Consider the following 21,502-nt stretch of genomic DNA (forward strand, 5'->3'; position numbering starts at 1 on the left):
GCCAAGTGTCAGAGTCTAAGGAAACAGTCTCCATAGACCACCCTAACTTTAAACACTAGCTCTGAATCTGGGGGCCCCATCATGTAGTAGGTTCGCCGTGCACTGGTTGCCAACTTGTCTGCGTCTGTTGAGACAGAACACCCACCCACACGCCAGGCTACATGAAGTAGATTTATCACTTACAGGGAGGCAGCGAGGGACAATAGAAGGCAAGGATTCAAGAAGAGCAAGTTCCCCGAGGCTCAGGAAAGGTGCCTAGGACAGACGGAGTCTCCACTCACACTTGCACCTCAGCTGAGGGGCCCCAAAAAGCAGCCCAGTGTGGGGTTTCTACCCTGGAGAAGCATATCACAGTGGACTCAAGCACTGAAGGACATCCTGTTTCTAGGGGGGACTGGAACAGAACGCAGGCTTTTCCAGCTAGCCCCTCTTTACCTCAAGATGTTGTGTTCCTAGCACCTTCTATAGTTACTCTTGAGAACTACAAGAGAAAATGGGGAAAAATTTGGGTGAGTCCAAGGCCACCCAGAGAACTGTCCTGTGCTCACAGCTTTCCTTGGGTCCGGTAATTCACTAGAATAACTCAGAACTCAAGAAAGTGCTGTATTTATGATTACTGTTTGATTGTAGTGAAAGCATAAAAATTAGAACCAGCCAAAAGAAGAGGTGCACAAGATAAAGTCTGGAAGGGTTCCAAATGTGACACTTCCATCACCCTTAGGGACATGGTACCCTCCAGCATTCATGCAGAGAGGATTGCCAGCCGGGGATGTTCACCCAAGCTTTGGTGTCCAGGATTTTTAGCCTAGTGTTTTGTTACATGGGCGTGATTGATTGAATCATTGCCCACAAGGATGACCTCAGTCTTGGGCCCCTTTCTTCCCCAGAGGCCAGGCTGATATCATGTGGCTCAAAGGCGCAACCCACTAATTACCTCGCTGGTCTTTCTGGTATGGTCAGCTCCTACTCTAAGACTGTTGGTGTGGCTGGCCCCATCCTGAGTCATCTTAGCATAAACCATCAGGTATGGTCAAAGGGGCTCACCATGAATGACAAAGACGCTCCTAATTCCAAGAGTTTTGAGGTTTCCTTTCAGGAACCAGGGAGAATGGCCAGACTTCACTTTGGGCTGAGACCAAATTATTTATGGCAAAGCCATGTGCTTAAAAGATATCAAATGAATGAAACAAAATGAAACCATGCTCAAAATAAAATACAAATAAAATTAAGGCCATTTTTGTATCATTCTGTGGGACACTGAGCACTAGCTGAAATAAATACAGGGCATTTAAGGGTAAACCCATCTAGAATCCATTGCACTTATACTAACATAATACTTCAAACTTACCAACCTAAGGGGTTTCCACCAGAAAGATGAGCTCTCTGTTTGTTCCAGAATAGACTGACTCACATGCTCTTTTTCCCCCTTTTACTAATCTCTGAGCTCCTTGAAGGCAAGGACTGTAATTTAATGGTGTTTATGTCTTCCAAGCCTAGCCTGGTACAATAAGTATTTATTAAATGGAATCGAAGAGAGTATTTTTTTACCAAGTCCAAACTGTCACCTGAGCTTCTCAGAACAAGTAAGGATCTGGAGTTTATATTTTCTGAGGCCTCTAAATTCTATAGGCTCTGCAGAATTAAAGTGGCCTAGTCCTGGAAACAGAGATAGCATCCTGGCGGCCCTACAGCATGTTTTGTTTAGTCCCCCCAGTATTTTACAATTGTTGAGCATCAATTAATTTCACCTTTTGAAAAATGGATTTTCATCTTCTCTTGAAAATTAAATTTAGCAACATCGAGCTTGCCTTTCTCCATGACAACGACTGGCTGGAACTAAGTAATGGTTCCTTTTAGACTGAGCCTGGCTGCAGTTCCCAAAACTCCTGTATGCCTGTGTTACTCTTTAAAGCTACTATCTTTGTGATTCCCATCCCAGTACCCATCCCAGAGGACTGAATTAAAAGACATTGGAAAGATGAATATTTTATGCCAATGGAGCCTTCAACCAGGGCCAGATACTTTAAACACCTAACCTAAGCACTGAAAAGATTATCAGGTCTTTTCTCCCATTTATAAATACAAATAACATTAAACTATAAAATAAATACAAGGCAAAGCGACAAAGTTTCTGATTCTTTCTATGATACTTACTTTAATAGAGTCTTTACAAAATGAAATTCTGACTTTATTGGACCCCTTGGCTCATGCTTCGTCTGCTTTGGGGGTAAGCCAGCATCCTATTCTGTAGATATTATCTTCAACTGCTCCCCTCCTCCTCCAAAATCAGAAGGGATTGCATGACTGAGTCATAGGGAGGGAATAGTCTTGGCTGACTCAAGAGGAGAGTGGTCTTGCTGGACTTTGCCTGGCACAGAAGCAATAGAATTGTTACCAGGATGGAAGACGTACTGTTCAAAATGAAGCTCAGATGTGTGAATGCAGCCGTGGTTACCACCCAGCCTCAGGACATCTTTCTGCCTGGTTTGTACACAAGTTCCCAGGTTCCTATCACTTCTGAATATTGGCTTTGCATTCCTGAATCCTTTCTCCCCTCCAGTGCGCAGGCATCAAGTATTTATGATAAGCCGCCTCAGATTACATGGATTGCTGGTTATCCTATTGTGTTTACTTAGATTTATTCTGGTTTATTCCTTCATTTGAATGATTTAAGACATGCTCATGCTGCAAGTTACAGTTTTGACATTTAAGCCATAATGTAGCAGCTTAAGTCTCTCCAAAGCAAACAAAGCCAAAAAATTAGTCCTGAAAACCAGAATATTGAATCTCAGAATGACCCTGTCCAGGAGAGTGAAACTGTAAAGATCTCCCATAAACCTTTCCTTCCAGCTTTTCTACATTCTAAGTCCAGAGATAACAAACAAAATGTGCTAGCCTCATTTAGTTGCTGGTGAGCTACAAAGGGAGAGGCGTGTAAGGTGGTTTGGTCTCAACTAAAGGAGGTCTCATAAGTACATCAAATGGGTTTCTGCCTCCATATATACGAAATGGTATTGACATCCCAGGGTGCACATTAAACACAACAGCACGGCTTTCAGCAAATAATGAACAGCAGGACTCCCGCTCAGACAAAGCATATGGGCATTTTTCTTGCAAGAGGAAATACTTTTCACAGTTAAATAACAATAGAAATAGAAAGAAGTGAAAAGTTGCCAGAAAGGAACAAAAATGGGATTTCCAGCTGTGAGCTGAAAAGAGATGGAAAGGCATCAAGAGGGAGAGATCTGGAAAACACTGCACTGGAGAAAAGCCATTCAAAGACAGACAATGACAGACCTAGTCTTTGGCACAGGAGTCTGGTGCGCACTGGTTGGAAGAGTTTCAGAAGGAAAGAGCCTGAAATCTGCTCACCACAGTGACAAGTTGTCCCAGGCTGCAGATACTACAGAGCAGATCTCCTGGGCTTAGGCTAACATTGGGCAGTGCAGAAAAGAATTAAAGGTACTAAAAGGCCTGGAAAGGTGGTTTTGGGTTTCTTTGTGTCTTTCTTGGTTTTTTGGGTTTTTTTTTTTCTTTTTAATGTGAGTTTCTCCCCTGACTTACTGGGATCGCAGCCACTTGAATGTGAATTGCTGTTATTTCACATCAAATGTTCTGTTTTGTTCTGTGCCCTCACAGCATGAGATAAAGTAGAATTGTTTTGTTTCTTTGGGGTTTTAGAGAAGGCGATTGAAAAGATAGGGCCACAGATCAGCTGTTCGTGGAGAAGTTCTTTCTTGCTCTGTTTTGCCACAAAGCTCTTCCTTCAGGGCCAAAGCAATGGGGAGAGGAGAGAAAAAAAAAAAAAAAACCCTCTTCCAAGAGGGCAGAGAAGAGAAAACTGAGTAGTGGAACTAAAGGGTCAGCTGAGGCTAAAGAGTCCCTCTGGGCTAGAGGGTGGTAATGAATGGGGCAAGGCTAGAGTTGGCTGGGAAGGCTCACTGGCCAGTGGGCCAGGGGTCAGCAAGACTAAAAGGATGTGACCTGGTAAGTAAGGGATCCTGATCCAAGCACCAATGGTAAGGGGAATAGGTGCCTTAGCAGAACTAGAAAGCAGCTACTGTGATGGGTCAGGGAGCGCAGGTCTTGTGCTCAGCCAACTTGGGACGTGATCAGTGAGACCACAGATCCTGTGGCTATTGGGAAGTGAGAAGAATCAGAGCCTTGCTATCAAAGGGTGACTGATCTATGGACCAGCAGCATTCAACTCCTGGGAGCTTGTTAAACCTGCAGAATCTCAGGCCCCTCCCAGACCTGCAGCCTCAGACTCTCATGGGGTGCGTCCAGAACTGTTTTAATAAGCTCACCCAATGATTCCTATGCATCCAAAAGTTTGAGAACTGCTGACTTAAAGGGTCAGATATCCTGAGGCATGTTCGCAAGAGCTTACGCAAACATAAGAATGTATGCACTGGGAAACCAATGTGAGTTACAGTGCAAGACAGAATCCTAGATTATCCAGTCCCTACGGTGGCAAAGGGGAAATAATAGAATGTGTCAAGTGGACAAATCATATTGGAAGTAAACGACAAAAAGTTGGGTTTTTCTCTGGAATAGAGAGAGACATCGAGCTATCTCTGTGTCAGCAGTGAAATATAATGCACAAAGGTGCCAAATGCCAAAGGCTAAGGTGCACAGCGGCAGGAGAGCTGGAAGCAATGATGGTGCAAGTGGTCAGCCTCTGCCCAGCAAAGGCTGCAGCGCCTGATGGATGGAGCAAATGTAACTGTACAATACCGCTAATGAGCAGGTACCACGAGCACCCCCACAGCACACCATGCTCAGCTCAATTCAAGTTTATTTAACAGTATGGCAACCTTTTTTTGAAACACAGTTAAGGTTATGTTATATAATGTAACTATATAATAATATACATACAATAATTATGTAAAACTATATAATTTATACTTGTGTTATATTGAATATGCTATTTATTAGATAGTCAATTGAAGGGGTAATGGAATATACTGCCTCTTTAGAAATAAATATATAAGAGGCCTATTCTAACCAACTCTAGCACTACTGTGGCCACATGACTGACACCACTCCCAACCACTGTATTTTTTCCACAGTAATCCTTTCTGGCATCCTATATAATTTACACATTTATTACATTTATGATTGTCTGACCACTAGAATGGAAGCTCTGTAGGGTAGTGATTTTTGTTTATTGTTCACTGATGAATTTCTAGCACCTAAAAGTATCCTGGGCTCAATGAATATTTGTTGAATAAATTAATTAATAAGGGGAGTACTTCATATCACAGCAATATAGTAGAAAAGCAGATCTTTTACTGGGCTCTTTTTTTCAATAAATGATATTGAACTGCTGGCACACACTGTAATGTCGAGAGTGTCTGTAAATGTTGCTGTATATCTTGCTGTTCTCCTACAGCAAGAGAGGAACTTTCTGATATGAAATTTCATCTTTACTATTTTTGTATAGGGCCCAATAGCAGCTATGGCTCTCTCAGTTGTAACCACTATTTTGTGTTTTACTTTCATCAGTCAGAATCAGAACTATACCTTAAAGTTGATAATTAACCAGCCAAGAAGTTCACAAGCCATTTTTTTCCTCTATAACTAGCTGTAAACTCTCACTAAAGTGTATAGGAAAGCTAAAGGTTGAAGCATTTTCTTTGGGCCAAACCAACTAAATGCACCTTTTCATGGGGCAGTGGAGAAACATTTATTTTAACTGGCTTTTGCACAAAGCACTTACCAAATCTTTGAAGTGCTCCATAGCGGGTTGAGCCTTTTGAAGAATAGATTGGAACATCTTTATAAAGAAACTCATAAATTCAGGTTGGCATGACAAGAAGGGAAAGTGGAGAATGTCAGGGCATACCCAACTTCCGGACTGTGGGTTGCAGGGAAAGAACTGCACTGTGCAGCCAGTCTAAGGCAGGAGATGTCAGGCCTGTCCTGTGACAGCAATCATGAATCATTTGTCAGAACACTTAATATTCCACACGGAAGCAAATCTATTTCTCACCCTACCTCACTCCCCAGGAATAAGGGGAAAGCAGAAGTCATGTGGGAAATTTTCATTCCTGTGTAGAAAGAGAGCTATTCCATGGACTAAGGCTGTGACGCCCTTCAGACTATAACTTTGCACATACTTGAGAAGTCCTGGGCATTCAGCTCTGGCTGTCATGTTAACAGGCCACTCTGAGCAGTGAGACTAAGTACAAAGGAATGGTTCTGCTGCCGAGCCTGAAGACATGCAAGCCCAAAGGTCATGATGGAGCAACTCTGCAAATTAGCTGGAATTCACAGATAGGGGATTTGAAAGAAATGATTATGCCTGAAGGAAATCAATCTGGGAGCAAGGGATTTAAAATAAAACTTAGCCTCTGTAGTATCATCAGGCTAATGGTAACCACTGCCATCAGCTGCTGTGTGGCTAAGCCACTGGCAAAAGAAAAGGGGGACCTATTGGTCATGAGTTTGAAAAATTGTTTATAGGTTAAACAGCAAAGTTAAAATATTTAATACTATTTTCTTTCCTCTGAGAAAGAAAAAAGCCCTGCTAATTGACACTAAACTGAGTGCCTCTAATGGGACATGGGGAACCTTATGGGTTGCCTTTCATCACAGTCCCTGGTTCAGGGAATTATAAAAACAACCACATTTCCCAGATGGGTACCTCCTCACTTCCTGGCACAGTAGCCGCCTAAACAGCAGAAGCACTTCAGGGAACAGGCAGAACTGGGAATGTCCTTTGCGTAGAGGACAGTGCTCCGAGAAGGTATTCAAAAGAATGGAGCAAAAATCTGGAGAAGGTCTGAGATTTTTTTGAGTAAGTCAGCTGGCCGGAAAAAGCCAACTATGAGTTTGCTTTGTTTTGTTTTATTTTCTCCTTACCCTCTAGCTTTTCAAAGCAAAGAAAAAGAAAACTTTCCATCTTTATCAGAATTTAACAATGTGCAACAGCTAGTTTGCCCTTGACTCTTTTTGATCCCTTGTTAAGTGCCATGAAAAAAGTTAAATGCTTCACATAAGTTATTTCATCCAAATCTCCCAAGAACTCCATGAAGTAGGTCTGATTTTTATTTTTCTTATTTTGCAAGTGAAGAAACTGAGGCCCACAGAGTTTAAGAAGCTTTATCTAAGACCACACAAATGTGAAATGGAGCCAGAATTCAATCCTCACCTTGTTTCAGCCAATTAGCATCAGATTATTTGGGATTAGAATTTTCCTTAAGGGTATTCGTCATTTATGATGAGCCAGAAAGCAGGTGTCCCCAAAACTTCATGGCAGTCAGCAGCATGTTCAAAATATTTATCTCTAGCACTAAACAACTTGACAGAGTTGGAAGGGCATCTTTCCAATGTCTCATTTTTTACTTTACAAGTGCATGCTCAGATTTGAGGGCAAGGGATGGAATGTGAGAATCACATCTTCCACAAGTTATATAACTGTATATAAAAGGGAAAAAGATGGCGTGAACTCAGATGGCGTAGCTTGCAGTGAGCCGAGATTGGGCCACTGTACTCCAGCCTGGGCGACAGAGTGAGATTCCGTCTCAAAAAAAAAAAAGAAAAAGAAGGTTTGAAATGTGAATGTCCTTTCCTTCTCACTGCTTCTCTAGATTTTGATTGGAGCCGTCATTGCCATGGGCTCAGCCGACAGAGATGGCCGCCTTCACCCAGGAGATGAGCTTGTGTATGTTGATGGGATTCCAGTAGCCGGCAAAACCCACCGCTATGTCATCGACCTCATGCACCACGCAGCCCGCAATGGGCAGGTCAACCTCACTGTGAGAAGAAAGGTGCTATGTGGAGGTATGTACCTGGAGCCTGCTGCAGGAATCGAGAGAGGTGCTAAGATGTTTTTGTGAGACACGGTAAGGCCACATGAAACAAAATATTAAATCAACATTTCTACATTATATGAGGAAGGAAACAACCTAGATATTCCAAAAGTAATGATGACTTTGAAAGTGCTGATTTTCACCCCACTGGACAAAAATCCAGTCTTTGAGGCCTGTATTTTAAATGTATTCATTAAAAATTTCTAGAATAGACTGGGGCTAATTTAAGGTAGGTATGCTCTCTGCTTTCTGGTAGTTGCTAGTTCTAAGAAGAACAAGATAGTAACAGAAAATATGCCATTTGAAAATGTGTTTGCAAACCAAGAGTCACAGCATTTTGATGCCATAATGAGGCAACCAGGATGGAAAATTAGCTTTCATTGTAGAGCCTGATAAAATGTAACAGTAAAGCTGTTGCTCTGATATAGAAAAAACGCAGCTGTACCTCACTCCAAGAAAACACAATTCATATAGTTCATATAGTTCCAAACTTATGAAACAGATAAATTAGAAATAATTATTCCCTTTACAACCATTTTCTCAGCTTCATAAAAGAATCCACCAAAGACATACTTTTCAAAGTCAGCCCTTGTATTTATAGTATGATTCCACTTATCTCTCTTTACCGTATCAACCCTACAAAAAAATATTTATATTTTTAAGGAATATGTCAGTTATAAGCATCACACTGTTTTTTTAGGATCTGAGCATTCAATAGCATTAGGATTGTATTATCTCCCCTCAAAACCACCCAGCCTTTGTTCTGTGAATCACAGAGGCAGCAACTCCAATGATGTTCAGCTGTCACCTTCTGCCCCAGCACCCCGCTGGCTTCTCTGCTCCACCCCTTGACAGCCCTCATACAGAATCATCAATACTAGAAGTAGGAAGGACCTTAGCTATGTGAGCTTCCTCTTGTTACAGATGAGGAAACTGAGGCCCAGAGGTTTGATAGCTTGCCCAGCAGTCCACAGTGAATCGGTGACAATGCAGAGAGGGGCTCTTCTCTCTAAGGCCAGTGTTTATTTCTTTATGTTACTTTGTCCCCTACACTATTCTACCACAATCCTCTCCCCTAGTGAATTAGAAGGTGTTAGAACTTAGCAAATGTCACTCCGTAATGCAGGGAGTCTTCCCATATGTGCTGTTATACCAGTTGCATTCCAGAAGAGGACCACAGGCTAATGACAGACTGTGAATGACTAGTAGGGAGGATAAGGCATATTCATGTGATGAAAAATCCTTTTCTTTCTAAGTCCCCCTAGAAACTAGACCATGAGCGAGGGCGGTCATTTAAAAGGGCAAGTCAAAAGAATTGTCAGCCCTCCCCAGTAGAGACTGCTATATATCTTGTATCTTATAGAGGTTTTGCTAAGAGGTGCCATTTGTCTTCAGAAATTCATGGCATGTCACTTGACCCAAAGAAGTAAAGCATCTTAAATTATGCTTTATCCTTGGGCTAGATGCCAAGAGGAAGACAGTGCTTGCTTGGTTAACATTTAACTGTCTCTCTCCCTGCAGAGTAAGTTTTAATAAAAAGTTTGCTGTGCTATATGTTCTATAACCTAAAGATAAATTAAAAAGATACCTGATTTACAAGGAAATATACCGCAAAGTGCAAAACCAATGTACCAACATAATTTCATGCTCCCCTTGCCACCAACTGATTATTGCAAATTAAATTTTCTTTTAATCAACCCAAGCTGTTGAAGTGTGTACCAAATGCTGCAAAAATGTACTCCTGCAATTTGTGGATCATGTGACTTCCGTAAAGATGCTCTTTGCTGCAGCTCTTACCAACTTTACTCAGTTAGGCTTTTGAGTGCATTTCAAGTGCATTTAATTTTTGAAAATGTTCTGCTGCAGATTGCTCGTTCACACCAGGAGAGTTTCCAAGTTAATTCAGCCCACTCTTCCTTGAAAGCTTCATCAGTATTGAAAATATTAAGTTCAGCAAAGGATACTTTGATAGCAAAGTAACGCCTTGAAATAGGATGGAAAAGATTTAAAAAACAGGCATGGAAAGGTGACCTTTCTTCATAGCTGCCATTTCTTCAAAGTGAGAAGGAACAACTACAAATGAATATGACAATGGAGATGCCTTTTCAAGGACTGTTGTTGTCATTGTTTTGTTATTATTATGCTTTCCTAACCAAAGGCAAGTGGGAGGTGCAAGCCTGGCTTAGGAGTGGATGGTTCGAAGCTGAGGGGAAGTGAGCAATTAGCTAAGGAAGAGATAGGAGCAGGAAGAGGAGCAGCATTGCCACCCCCTTGCACAAAGGAGCAGCGCTGTGGGGAAAGGGCTAGGAAGAAGCAAGGTCATAAGGATGACATGCTTCCACCTTCCCCTTGCCTCAGCTTGTACAAATGCCCACCCCACCTCAGAAGACAGAGGGCACTGGCTTCTTAATTGATGCTCAAGAAAGATAACACATTCATTATGAGAGATACAGAAAGGTTAGTTAAATGCTGAGCAAAAATTGAGATCACACAAAAACTTGCCACAAATATTAAGTTACATACTAAGGATAGAAAGGCAAAAAAAAAATTTTTTTTTGAGAAAGGGTCTCACTCTGTCACCCAGGCTGGAGTGCAGTGATACAATCACGGTTCACAGCAGCCTCAACCTCCCAGGCTCAAGTGATCCTTCTGCCTCAGCCTCCCAAATAGCAGGGACTATAGGAATGCGCCACCATACCCAGATAATTTTTGTGTTTTTTTGTAGAATAAATACAAAATTTTTTGTATTTGGGGTCTCGCTATGTTGCCCAGGCTGGTCTCAAACACCTGGGCTCAGGTGATCACCCGCCATAGCCTGCCAAAGTGCTGCTATAGGTGTGAGACACCATGCCTAGCCTAGAAAGCCAGAATTTTCAATCAGAAGATAAACTAGCTTCTCAAAAGTGAGAAGTTGTTGAGTAAAGGAAGAAGGTATCAAGTAGTGCTTCCAATTTTTCTTTTATTCATTTATTTTTATTTTATTGTTTCAACAGGCAACTATGGATAATAGATTGCCTCTGGTTTTATTTCCCAAACAGTAATAGCCCACACTTTCACCTTGCGTTAGTTTTGAGAGAAGATGCCTTATCCATGCCTCCAGCTCCAGGATTTGGTTGGTTTTTTTTCCCAAGGATATTAGAAGAGTGGCTTTAATTATTACACTGAAAAGCATAAATATTTTTATGTTTAGCAGATCAGCTTTGAGACATTCAACCTAATGGCACCTTATTTTGGATGCACACCATGTCTCTGAGGAATTTCCTAAAGTGTAAATCTAGAATTGATGTGAAAGAACGTTTTATGACTTCAGAAAAACATGTTAGAGTCGGTCTTAAAGCTATCAGCATCTTTTCTTTAACACCTGAGGGAAAGTCTAACTCTTGACCTAATGCCAAGAAAGGGGAGGTTATCTTGGCAGACGGGTGAAAAGTTTAGCCAGTATTGAAGGTGCCAGTACATTCCCTGATCCTGGTGACTACACTTTTTGCCAATTCTAAATGCATTCCCTTGTTGTTTGTCTGCAACCATGTCACCCATTTACATAAGCTGTCTGCCTTGATGAGTATAAACTGGGAATGTCTGCACAAATGCCTGTAGGCAGGCCAGCCCCTATCATTTTCAGGGTCACAGCCTGTGGGCTGCTGCTGCCCCATGAGGACCACGAGGGACCTGGTACACATGCATGTGGATATCACAGCCCATATGACCAAGCTCTGTCCATACATATACCCCATTGCCTCGGCTGTGCTTCAAGGCAAAATATGCCTGTCTGCAATGCTGTCATCCTTCCAGGGACAGTCCTGAGAAGAGACCCAGGCACACCGTGGAAGCAGGCAAGGTCTATATGGTTACAGAATTCACAAGGTCGGGAGATCAAGACCAGCCTGGCTAATACGGTGAAACCCCGTCTCTACTAAAAATACAAAACAAATTAGCTGGGCGTGGTGGCGGGCACCTGTAATCCCAGCTACTCTGGAGGCTGAGGCAGGAGAATGGCATGAATCCAGGAGGCAGAGCTTGCAGTGAGCCGAGATCACGCCACTGCACTCTAGCCTAGGCGACAGAGCGAGACTCCATCTCAAAAAAAAAAAAAAACTAATTATTTGACTTGAGTAGATACTAAGCGACTGAATTCTATGCAGCCACTTGTGTATGAGCTAGATGAATGAGTCAGGGATCCTGGAAATTAGTGTTTTCTTTAAAAAAATTATATAATATATGATATTTAGTCACTTTATGATGTTTTACTATATTATTATAAAACAAGGCTGTTAATGCCCTGCAGTAGGAAGGACTGTTGGAAAGAAGACAGTCTCACTTGGGTCCAGAGCCAGATGAGTAGAAAAATGATGTGGGGTGAGTCCCTGAAAGACAATCATGTGACCAGTTTTCAAGTGTCAAGGGCCCAGAACAAGCCCAGGAAGAACTTCGAAGTCTTCTTAACTTCCTGATTTTAAATATGCTCTTCCGGCTAAAGATAAAGAACTTTGTTCTGGAAGTTGAAAGAGAAGTGCAAAGGCAATAGAAAAATATCCTATTAATGTATATGACTCTTTCACATACCCCGGGAATCCTCAAATTGACTTAGTCAATGATTTTCTCTCTCTCCAGAACCTGTAACGTTGCCACTCCCAGTCATTTACTGCAAAGACAGATAATTCTTCTTTGTTGCTGACTTACTGACAACCAGAGCTCTCAACCTCCTAAAATATGACAGCCAGAAAATAAGATCTCTCTTGTCACTGCCTATGACGTTTAGTTGCTGATTTGGTCCAATAACTCGAGGAGATTTTCAATTTAATGTAGCAGCATAATAATTGTTTGTTTTTCTTCTTCCTGACTATCTCCAATCACTTTATTTCCAACTTGTACAAGGACTGATAAAGGACATGTGATGTACCAAGACAATAACAACTTGTCTTTGGATGATGTGTTCCAGCAGGGAGGATACAATTTACAAGCGAAGTTTTAAATTCTGTTTGAACAGAAAGAAAGGCTTTGACATTGACATTCTGTTCTCTTATGACCTCGGTACATTTCTGACAAAAAAGCATCCATTTTTTCTTTTACTTAAATGTGATTAATTAGATCTTAAAGAAAAATAAAATTTACCAAGTAATAACAAGCAACAGCCTGGGTCTCATTCATTCCCTAATTACAAACAAGAAATGAGTACATTTTGGTTAGGCCATTTTTAAAATCTAAGTATATAAACAAATGAAGCTTTTTTTTTTTTTTTAAGGTATCGGTGTAACAAAACATCTCTTGCAGTCTTTGTTTTTTTTCCCTGACATTTTCATTTCAAAATGGAATTGTAGCTTGTAAGGTTAACAGCCTTCATTGGAACTTTTGATAATTATTTTTAACTTGCCATATGGGACACCTTCCAGAGTTCTAAATAGGATACTATACCTAGGGATCCAAAATGGAATAATTAATGGTGATTGTTTCCCTCTTACTATTCCTCTGTTCCATAAACATCTTTTGAGTACCCTAATCAAATTTTAAGATGGGAATGAAACCAGCCCTATTTCTAATTACATTATTCTAGGTGCCCACTTTGGTTCTCTTCATCAGAGTGCCAATACCTAGGTATTAAATTAAAATGATGAAATTCTTTCTGAATGACAGATAAACTTTCATTTCAAAAACTAGCTTCTTTTGACTGGCAACTTTCTATCATTTCTCCATGTAAATATGCTGGCTTTCTCATAAAAGTATTGGTTTGGTTTATCTGGTTGATAATAGAGTATATTTTATATTAAGATGGACTGTAAAAATGGAAAAGACCTTCAACAGCTCCTTAGAGATTCAAACTTCATAATTTCAGAGCCTGAAATTAGATTTGATCCTACAGTGAGCAAACTATTTTTTAAATGAAAATCTCAACTTAATTTATTCTTTTAAATCACTTCATTGTGATATGGCTGATATACAAAAAGCTGTGCAAACTACTTTTAAGAAGTATATTTTCCACATTCATGAAGTAAATCAATATTTCTAGGCTAGCAGAATATTATAAAGCATAACTATAGCTCTTTAGAAAAATGCATGATAGTTAACTTTACAGCACAGGGATGACCCCTGTGCTGTAAGCCCTCCTTATAATACATCTACAGCAGCATTTCTCAAAGTGTAGCCTTGAAACTTGATGCAGATTCTTGTGCCCAGACCTACTGAAAAAACATTCCGTGGGTGGCCCGTGAAGATGTACTTTTTTTACAATTTATTTAAGTGATTCTTATGCACCATATAGTTTAAGATTCTACTTGTTTTCTGACCATCTTCAGTAAATTATTCTTATGCAAAGAAGAACCTCAATATCTAAAACTAGGCATTGTCCCGGGGGTTGCAGTCCTCATGAGAGGAAGATATAAATCAGTAATAGCACAGAGGAGGCTGATGAGGGGTTTCACCTGTGTTTGCTATGAAAACTAGAACAAGCAAGACCTTGGGAGCTCCACGCCTAGGTCTGTAGCTTTTCAAATGCTCTGCATATCTGGGAGAAAGAGAAGCAAGTCAACCAGGCTTGTAACAATACCACTGTCTAGAACAGTGCCTAGTACATATGAAGCATTCATTGAGACTCTTGTCAAGTAATTGATTACCTGTGTGTGGTATATTTTCCAGGGGAGCCCTGCCCAGAGAACGGGAGAAGTCCAGGCTCTGTATCCACCCACCACAGCTCTCCACGCAGTGACTACGCAACCTACACCAACAGCAACCACGCTGCCCCTAGTAGCAACGCCTCTCCCCCTGAAGGCTTCGCCTCCCACAGCCTGCAGACCAGTGATGTGGTCATTCACCGCAAAGAGAACGAGGGCTTCGGCTTTGTCATCATCAGCTCCCTGAACAGGCCTGAGTCTGGATCCACTATAAGTAAGTGCCCAAATTTGCCTGCATTTGAATAAGGGGTCTTGTTTTGATTTGTCCCAGTGATACGAATACTGGACAAGTATACCAGAAGACTGTTGCAGACATACCGTATAGCTTGAAAGCCACAGGCTGTGGGCACAAATAAGGTGTACATACCACTGACTAGCAGAATGTTGCTGACCTCTGGCTCAAGAAGGCAAGAACACAACTAATGCCCTCAACTCCTCGACCCCTATAAAAGCTCTTCATTCTTTTGTAAATTAGGAAGAAAGGAAAACAGAGTGATGTGGTAATGTTGCCATGAAAGGAGGGGTGCTTCTTTTTATGGGTAGGTCAGGGAATGTTCTCTAAGTAACGTGACTGAGAACTGTTCAACAGAATGGAAATAGACATGCAAAGGATCTGCAGAAAGAATCAGTCCAGTCAGAAGGCTTAAGGTGGAAAGGAACTTGGTATCCAAGAAATACAGAGAAGCCCAGTGCAGCTTTAGTACAGGGAGCAAGGAGAGTGGCAGGAGGCAGACAGTGCCAGCTTCATGGGCTGTTGGTGGAAGTCTCAACTGTAGTCTAAGTCCGTGGGAACCACTGGCAGGTTTTAAGCAGTGGAGTGAAATCTGACTTATATTTTTAAAAGATGAGTCTAAATGCTTGTGGAAATTGAAACCAAGGCGTTGGGGGTGGGGGAGAAAGCAAGAATGGGAGCATGAGACATAGTCAGAAGGCTGTTTAAACATCCCTATGGGTTCAGAGACACTGGCGCCTTTGTAACCGCCCACGGGCTTCACCTTGCCTGCTGCCTAACAGAGCCAATTTATCAAGACGGGAATTGCAACGGAGAAAGAGTAATTTACGCAGAGCCGGCTGTGCGGGGAGACAGACTTTTATTACTCAAATCAGTCTCCCTGAGCACTCGGGGATCAGAGTTTTTAAAGATAATTTGGTGGGTAGGGGCTTGGGAAATGGGGAGTGCTGATGTGGTTGGGTTGGAGATGGAATCATAGGGGGTCGAAGTGAGTTTTTCTTGCTGTCTTCTGTTCCTGGGTGGGATGGCAGACCTGATTAAGCCAGATTACTGGTCTGGGTGGTGTCAGCTGATGGATTGAGTTTAGGGTCTGCAAAATATCTCCAGCACTGATCTTAGGCTTCACAATAGTGATGTTATCCCCAGGAGCAATTTGGGGAGATTCAGACTCTAGAAGCCAGAGGCTGCACGACCCCTAAACTGTAGCTAATTTGTTAGTCCTACAAAGGCAGATTGGTCCCCAGGCAAGAAGGGGGTCTTTCAGGGAAAGGGCTGTTATCCATTTTGTTTAAGTCAAACCATGAACTGAATTCCTTCTCAAAGTTAGCTCAGCCTATGCCCAGGAATGAACAAGGACAGCTTAAAGGTTAGAAGCAAGATAGAGTCATTTAGGTCTGATTTCTTTCATTGTCATAGTTTCCTCACTTACAATTCGGCAAAGGCGGTTTCACCCTTCCCTAGGTAGCAGTAGAAGGAAGAGAAGTAGATGAATGCATCTTCTGAAGCTCCTCCAGCTCTAAGGTTCTATGAGTCTATACAACAGGTGACAGTCATGGCCCATATTTGTCTTCCAACTGGCCATCTTTGCAGATTCTCAGACTCCCTTGGTTGTTTTTCCTTTTCTACCACACTCTTCCAGAGCTCATTCAGCAGCCTGCAAACAGTAGAACAGAAAAGAGGATAAGAAAATATGTGCGTTTTTCATGGTGAAGTGATTTGACCCAAAATGTTGGGTATGGAAACACGAGAATAAAGGAGCATTAAGAGAAACTAAATAAATGCACATACGTTGTAGTCCTAAAATTCTTATAAACTGTGGGAGTTTCTAGCACATGTGGGATAGGGGAGAGGTGAGTGTTAAACAATACTCAAGAAATAAAGTTATTGAGAATGAATAAAAACTTTATATGATAAAGTTAATGTTATCAAAAAAAAAAAAAAGAAGAAGAAGAAGAAAACCACCAGAACCTCATGGAAAGAGTTGCCCTGTTTAGTTTAAGCCTTGATAAATTCAGGAGTGAAAACTACAGAAGCATTAAACCTCAGCGAATATGTGCAGAAGCCAAATTACATACATCTGAAAGTACAATTTCATTTCTTTTTCTTCATGATAAGCTGAAGAAGTAAATCCAACTTTAAGCATAGACTAAAAGCAGAATTCTGTCAGTACGATGGAGTCACCAAGATTAAAAGGATACAAAACTAAGAATTTTCATGAATTGTATAAACAGGCTTCCAATAATTTACACTTGAAGAAAGTGTTCACAGAGAGCTTTTGCAGCTATTCCAGTCTTTCAAATTGTTTATTGGGGCAGAATACCTAAAGGACTATAATAAAAATTAAAAGTATATTGCCACAATGAAAGTGTTTAGCATGTATTTAAAGTGTCAGCTTTATTTGAACTATAACAGCCTTATTTCTAAATGTATAGGGGAATGTGTGTGTGTGTGTATGCGTCTGTGTGTGTGTATGTGTGTGTGTACACGTGCACTTACTATGTAAAGAAACACTTTTCCTATTGCAAATAAAATCCATGCATAAGTAGATTTGGAAAACAATAGGTACAAATGCTTATAATTAACATGCGAATTTTTCTTCCTGCCAAATGACATCAGACTGACCTCAAAAAATTAATTCTAACCACTTTCAAAATGGTATTATTTTACTTCACCCTGGAGAGTGGAAATATATCCTAGAGTTCATGATGCTTCATGGCTTTTTTTCACATGTTTATTTCTTTTCAATTTAGGGAATTTAAAATGCAAGTTGCCCCCGTGCTCTGTGGCAAAAGCAGCTATTCACTGATAGCACGTTGCCTTTACAGTATGTAATTTGCAACACGCACCATGCACCTAAAAGCTTCCTGAGCTGATGCTACCTCATACTTAACATCTGTAATAATTCTGAATTCTAATTTTGAAGAGAAATGCAAAGTGTCTCATGAATGGTAAAAGCCATCCTTGTGCCACATATCCCTGGTCAAAATATCAAAGGTTTGGGGCTCTGTGAGACTGCCCGAGGTTTATGTTATCAGGTGCCCAAGAATCACGATCATTCCCAGAGCTTGCATTGTTTTTCTCTTCATGGCTTACCCGAGCCCAAGGATCATTAATACATTCACTGCTTTTTCATTTTTGTTTTTGTTTTCGTGGCTTCTGAAGCTTTTTCTTGGTGAACTAAGTGCTGTTTTGCCTTTGATAGGAGCATCATTACATTTAAGCAAGGAAAGGGCGTGGTTAATAGCCCAGGTTCTACAATCATACTATCTGGATTTGAAACATGGCTCTATCATTTACTAACCATGTGACCTTGAGGAAGTTACATGACCTCTTTGGGCCTCAGTTTCCTCAGTGTGAAGAAAAGAACATTTTAATACCTCGATCGGGGGGTTGCTATGAGAGTTCAATGAATATGTGGAAGTGCTCAAAAGAGCACTGGCTCGGAGTAAGCACTAAATATGTCATTGCTGCTATCTACACACCATCCCTTCTAGGAATTACCTTTCATTCCAGCAGCTCACTCTTGTCGGGTAGTGCAGAGTTTACTCTGGCTATAGGTTCTGTTAGCCATTAGTCAGAGCCACCACTCTCTGAGGACAGCTAAATCTGGGCCACGGATGAGCATATCTCTGAGGGCAGCTTCCCCCTCCCTGTCCCCTTCCTCACATGTGGCCCTTCTGGGAACACAGTCTTTCTCACCATCCACAAACTACAGCCCAGGTCAGCAATGGGGGCCATGGGAGTACTGGTGGCCAAGCCAGTCCAGCTGAGGTGCTTTTGCCGGAGCTTCAGACTAGAATTGCAGTTTTCTCTCTCCAGAGTTCGCAAGCCAATGAGCTATAAAAGTCATGGAAATCATCAAAATTCAGACTCAAGGGGATGTCTTTTAGAATCTCCCTCGCAAACATGCTGCTATTGAATATTATCAGAGGAGACAGGAGAGAAGAAAGACCCAAATGTAAACTTCCCTCCCTATGGATGGAGATACGTCCAGAGCTTCTTCAGCCAAGACAACAACTTTGCCAAGGACCAGGGAGGCTTAGCTAATTGGGAAACTAGGAGTTAGGGTTTCTTACTTATTTGCTAGCATTTAGTAATGCTCTTTACCAAAGGCTCACAGATTTGTTTTCAAAATATTACTTCCCCAGGAAATAAGGAAGAAACTTTATATCAATCCATGTAATGAAGGAGCAAGCTGCTTCCTTCCAAGGTCAGTGACCGAGTAGGCCAACCATTGCATAGGAGCAGACAGGTTTAGAAGCTTAGAAGCTTTCTATCTGTAGTGCAGGAATATTCTTTTTTTTTTTTTTTTTTTTTTTTTTTTTTTTTGCCATGGTCTCACCCTGTTGTCCAGGCTGGAGTGCAGTGGTGCAGTGGCATGATCTGGGCTCACTGCAACCTTCACCTCCTGGGTTCAAGTGATCCTCTTCCCACCTCAGCCTCCTGGGTAGCTTAGACCACCATGCACCACCATGTCCAGCTAATTTTTGTATTTTTAGTAGAGACAGGGTTTTGCCATGTTGCCTGGGCTAGTCTCAAACTCCTGGGCTCAAGTGATCTTTCCACCTTGGCCTCCCAAAGTGCTTGGATTACAGGCATGAGCCACTGTGCCCGGCCAGAGTATCCTTCTTGACTTCCAGTGAGAACAGGGAAGCATCCTGGACAGTTTTGTCCAATTATGCAAAATATTATGTATTTGTTTCGGACTTAAAATTGGGCCCAAGGGAAACTAAAGTGGTTTCCAGAACAAAGTCTTGAATAAAAATAAACTATAATAGGCAATTTCACCTTAAATTCTTTAAAAGATTTGAACAAAGACTTATATGCAAAATGTTCATTGCTACATTACTGATAAACACAGAAAATTGAAAATAATGTTAGAAACCACCAAAATAGATAACTTTGGTATATTTGGGAATTGAAGCATTTTCTGCTGTTGACTAACTACTTTCATTCTCACTGAGGTCTGCATGCACAGGTTAGAGAAGACTCAGGTAGCCTCTGACTGTGAGTGGATTAGATGCTTGCTCTGTAAAATGTCCAGGGGCTATGTGCAATGACGTTGAAAGGCCGATCCTTGGTCCTCCCCTACTCAAAACCCAAGTCCTGACATTCAGGTTTTATTGTAGAGCTGTAGCACCTGTCCTTATAGGTGCTTCCTAGCTCCTCACCAAACCTCTTTCCTACCAGACGTTCCCAAGAAGGGCTTTGGTACAAGTAATGAAGTGACCCTTTTCTATAATTTGAAAGTCTCCACCTTTTCTGTCATTTGTCAGGAAGATTATGTCAGAATATATGGGGTAGACACACATAGCAGCTTGGGTATTGGTGGTGGAGGTTGATAGGCTATTGAGGGAATTTCTAAATTTATATACAGGATAACAAGCAGCAGGTTAGAACATATTCAGGACAGTGGTCATAGTATTAATCTAAACAGTCAGCAGTAGGGGAATAAACTTTTCAATCCTTCCTTTCTCCATTGGTGTTCCTCTAGTGGTGCTGATTTCATCTTCTGTCTCTATCCGTAAGTGCATCACTGTTCAGCATGCTGCTGGCTCCTCACAATCCTTCAGCTCAAGACTGGTGCTGAAAATCTTTGTTTCCGCATGTGTGCTTTCTACAGCATGGGTTGAAGTTTGGACTTGGTCATTCTGGACTTTCCCTAAGGCCACTGCAATCTGATGCTCAGGGAAGGAATTAGTTATCGTTGGTAAAGCACCCTGGTGACTTTCTCAAAGTCCCTGATGATGTCCATAGGCTATGGAGATTAAAACTTAGCGTAGAGATTTTAAAACTTCACTAACAAGTCTTTTATGACATTTTAGAGTATTGTTCCTAAAAAGGATGAAATAAAAATGAAATAGGAGTGATGTGAGTTACGATTTCCCCCACCAAAATCACCTCACCAACCATGCAGACCCTGAATAGTCATTGAATTTAGAGGAGGCACAAAGTAAAACAAAAACCAAGGTCTCTCTACTCTTGCCTCAAAACACGGAGATTTAAGCTAAATGAAAAGAACACTGGACAATGAGCCCAAGGCTCACTCCAGCTTGTCCACCAAATACTGTATCCCTTGAGCAAGTCACTTGGTCTTCTTGTGTCCTTTTGTCATTTAAAATATAAAGGAAGATAGTCTTTACACCCTCTTCCAGCTCTAAATTACATGATGCCAGGAATCAGCATGGAAAATAAGGTATCAAGTTAGTTTTGTTGGTGTGTAAAAATGTATTGGGTAAGTTTGAGGCCTAGGTCATATTTTTCATTAACTAAGCTCTCCTTTTAACTTTTATTACTTTTACCTTTGATTACATAATGAAAGTGGCTCCTAACACTTTGAATTCTTTTGTTCATCTCGACCTCTGTCAAGAAATTATCTTAAACAATCACTTAAATACACTAACCCAGCTCAGCTCCCCTTTCAAGGCAATATAAGGCAGTGTTTTTTCAACCTCCTTCACTTCTTGGCATACTTGTAAATTGATGGCATTTATATAACACACTAAGATAAAATGAATGAGGCTGATGGGGGCAAGAGGCAGTCCCCCAGGAGGCTCTACCCCTGGTCCCCACCAACCTCACCCAACCATCCCCAGCTGTCTTGGCACACCTGTAACATTTAAGGCACGCCCCTTTCAGTGGCATCATGGTTACAAAGCTCTGCCTTACAGTAAATCCTCCAAATAGCAACCAATTAGCCATTCATTTTAGGTTCTATTGGGGTTTGGTTGTGGCAGTGATTTTTCTTCAAACCTCCAATCATTTGTTCATTGATTGCCTTAAAAATA

The 21,502-nt window shown here is 41.3% G+C and overlaps 1 protein-coding gene across 2 annotated transcripts in view; it reads left to right on the forward strand.

Annotated features, from left to right (window-relative positions):
* The window catches only part of MAGI2 (membrane associated guanylate kinase, WW and PDZ domain containing 2), a 1,467,795-nt gene that overhangs the window by 1,310,678 nt on the left and 135,615 nt on the right, over positions 1–21,502 (forward strand). For both annotated transcript variants that reach the window (XM_015134089.3, XM_015134090.3), the window contains 2 exons: positions 7,596–7,788; positions 14,448–14,696. In XM_015134089.3, the coding sequence (XP_014989575.2) occupies positions 7,596–7,788; positions 14,448–14,696 (442 nt within the window). The remainder of the gene's footprint in view (positions 1–7,595; positions 7,789–14,447; positions 14,697–21,502) is intronic.

The sequence above is a fragment of the Macaca mulatta genome, chromosome 3, assembly GCF_049350105.2.
Source record: "Macaca mulatta isolate MMU2019108-1 chromosome 3, T2T-MMU8v2.0, whole genome shotgun sequence".
Taxonomy (NCBI): Eukaryota; Metazoa; Chordata; class Mammalia; order Primates; family Cercopithecidae; genus Macaca; species Macaca mulatta.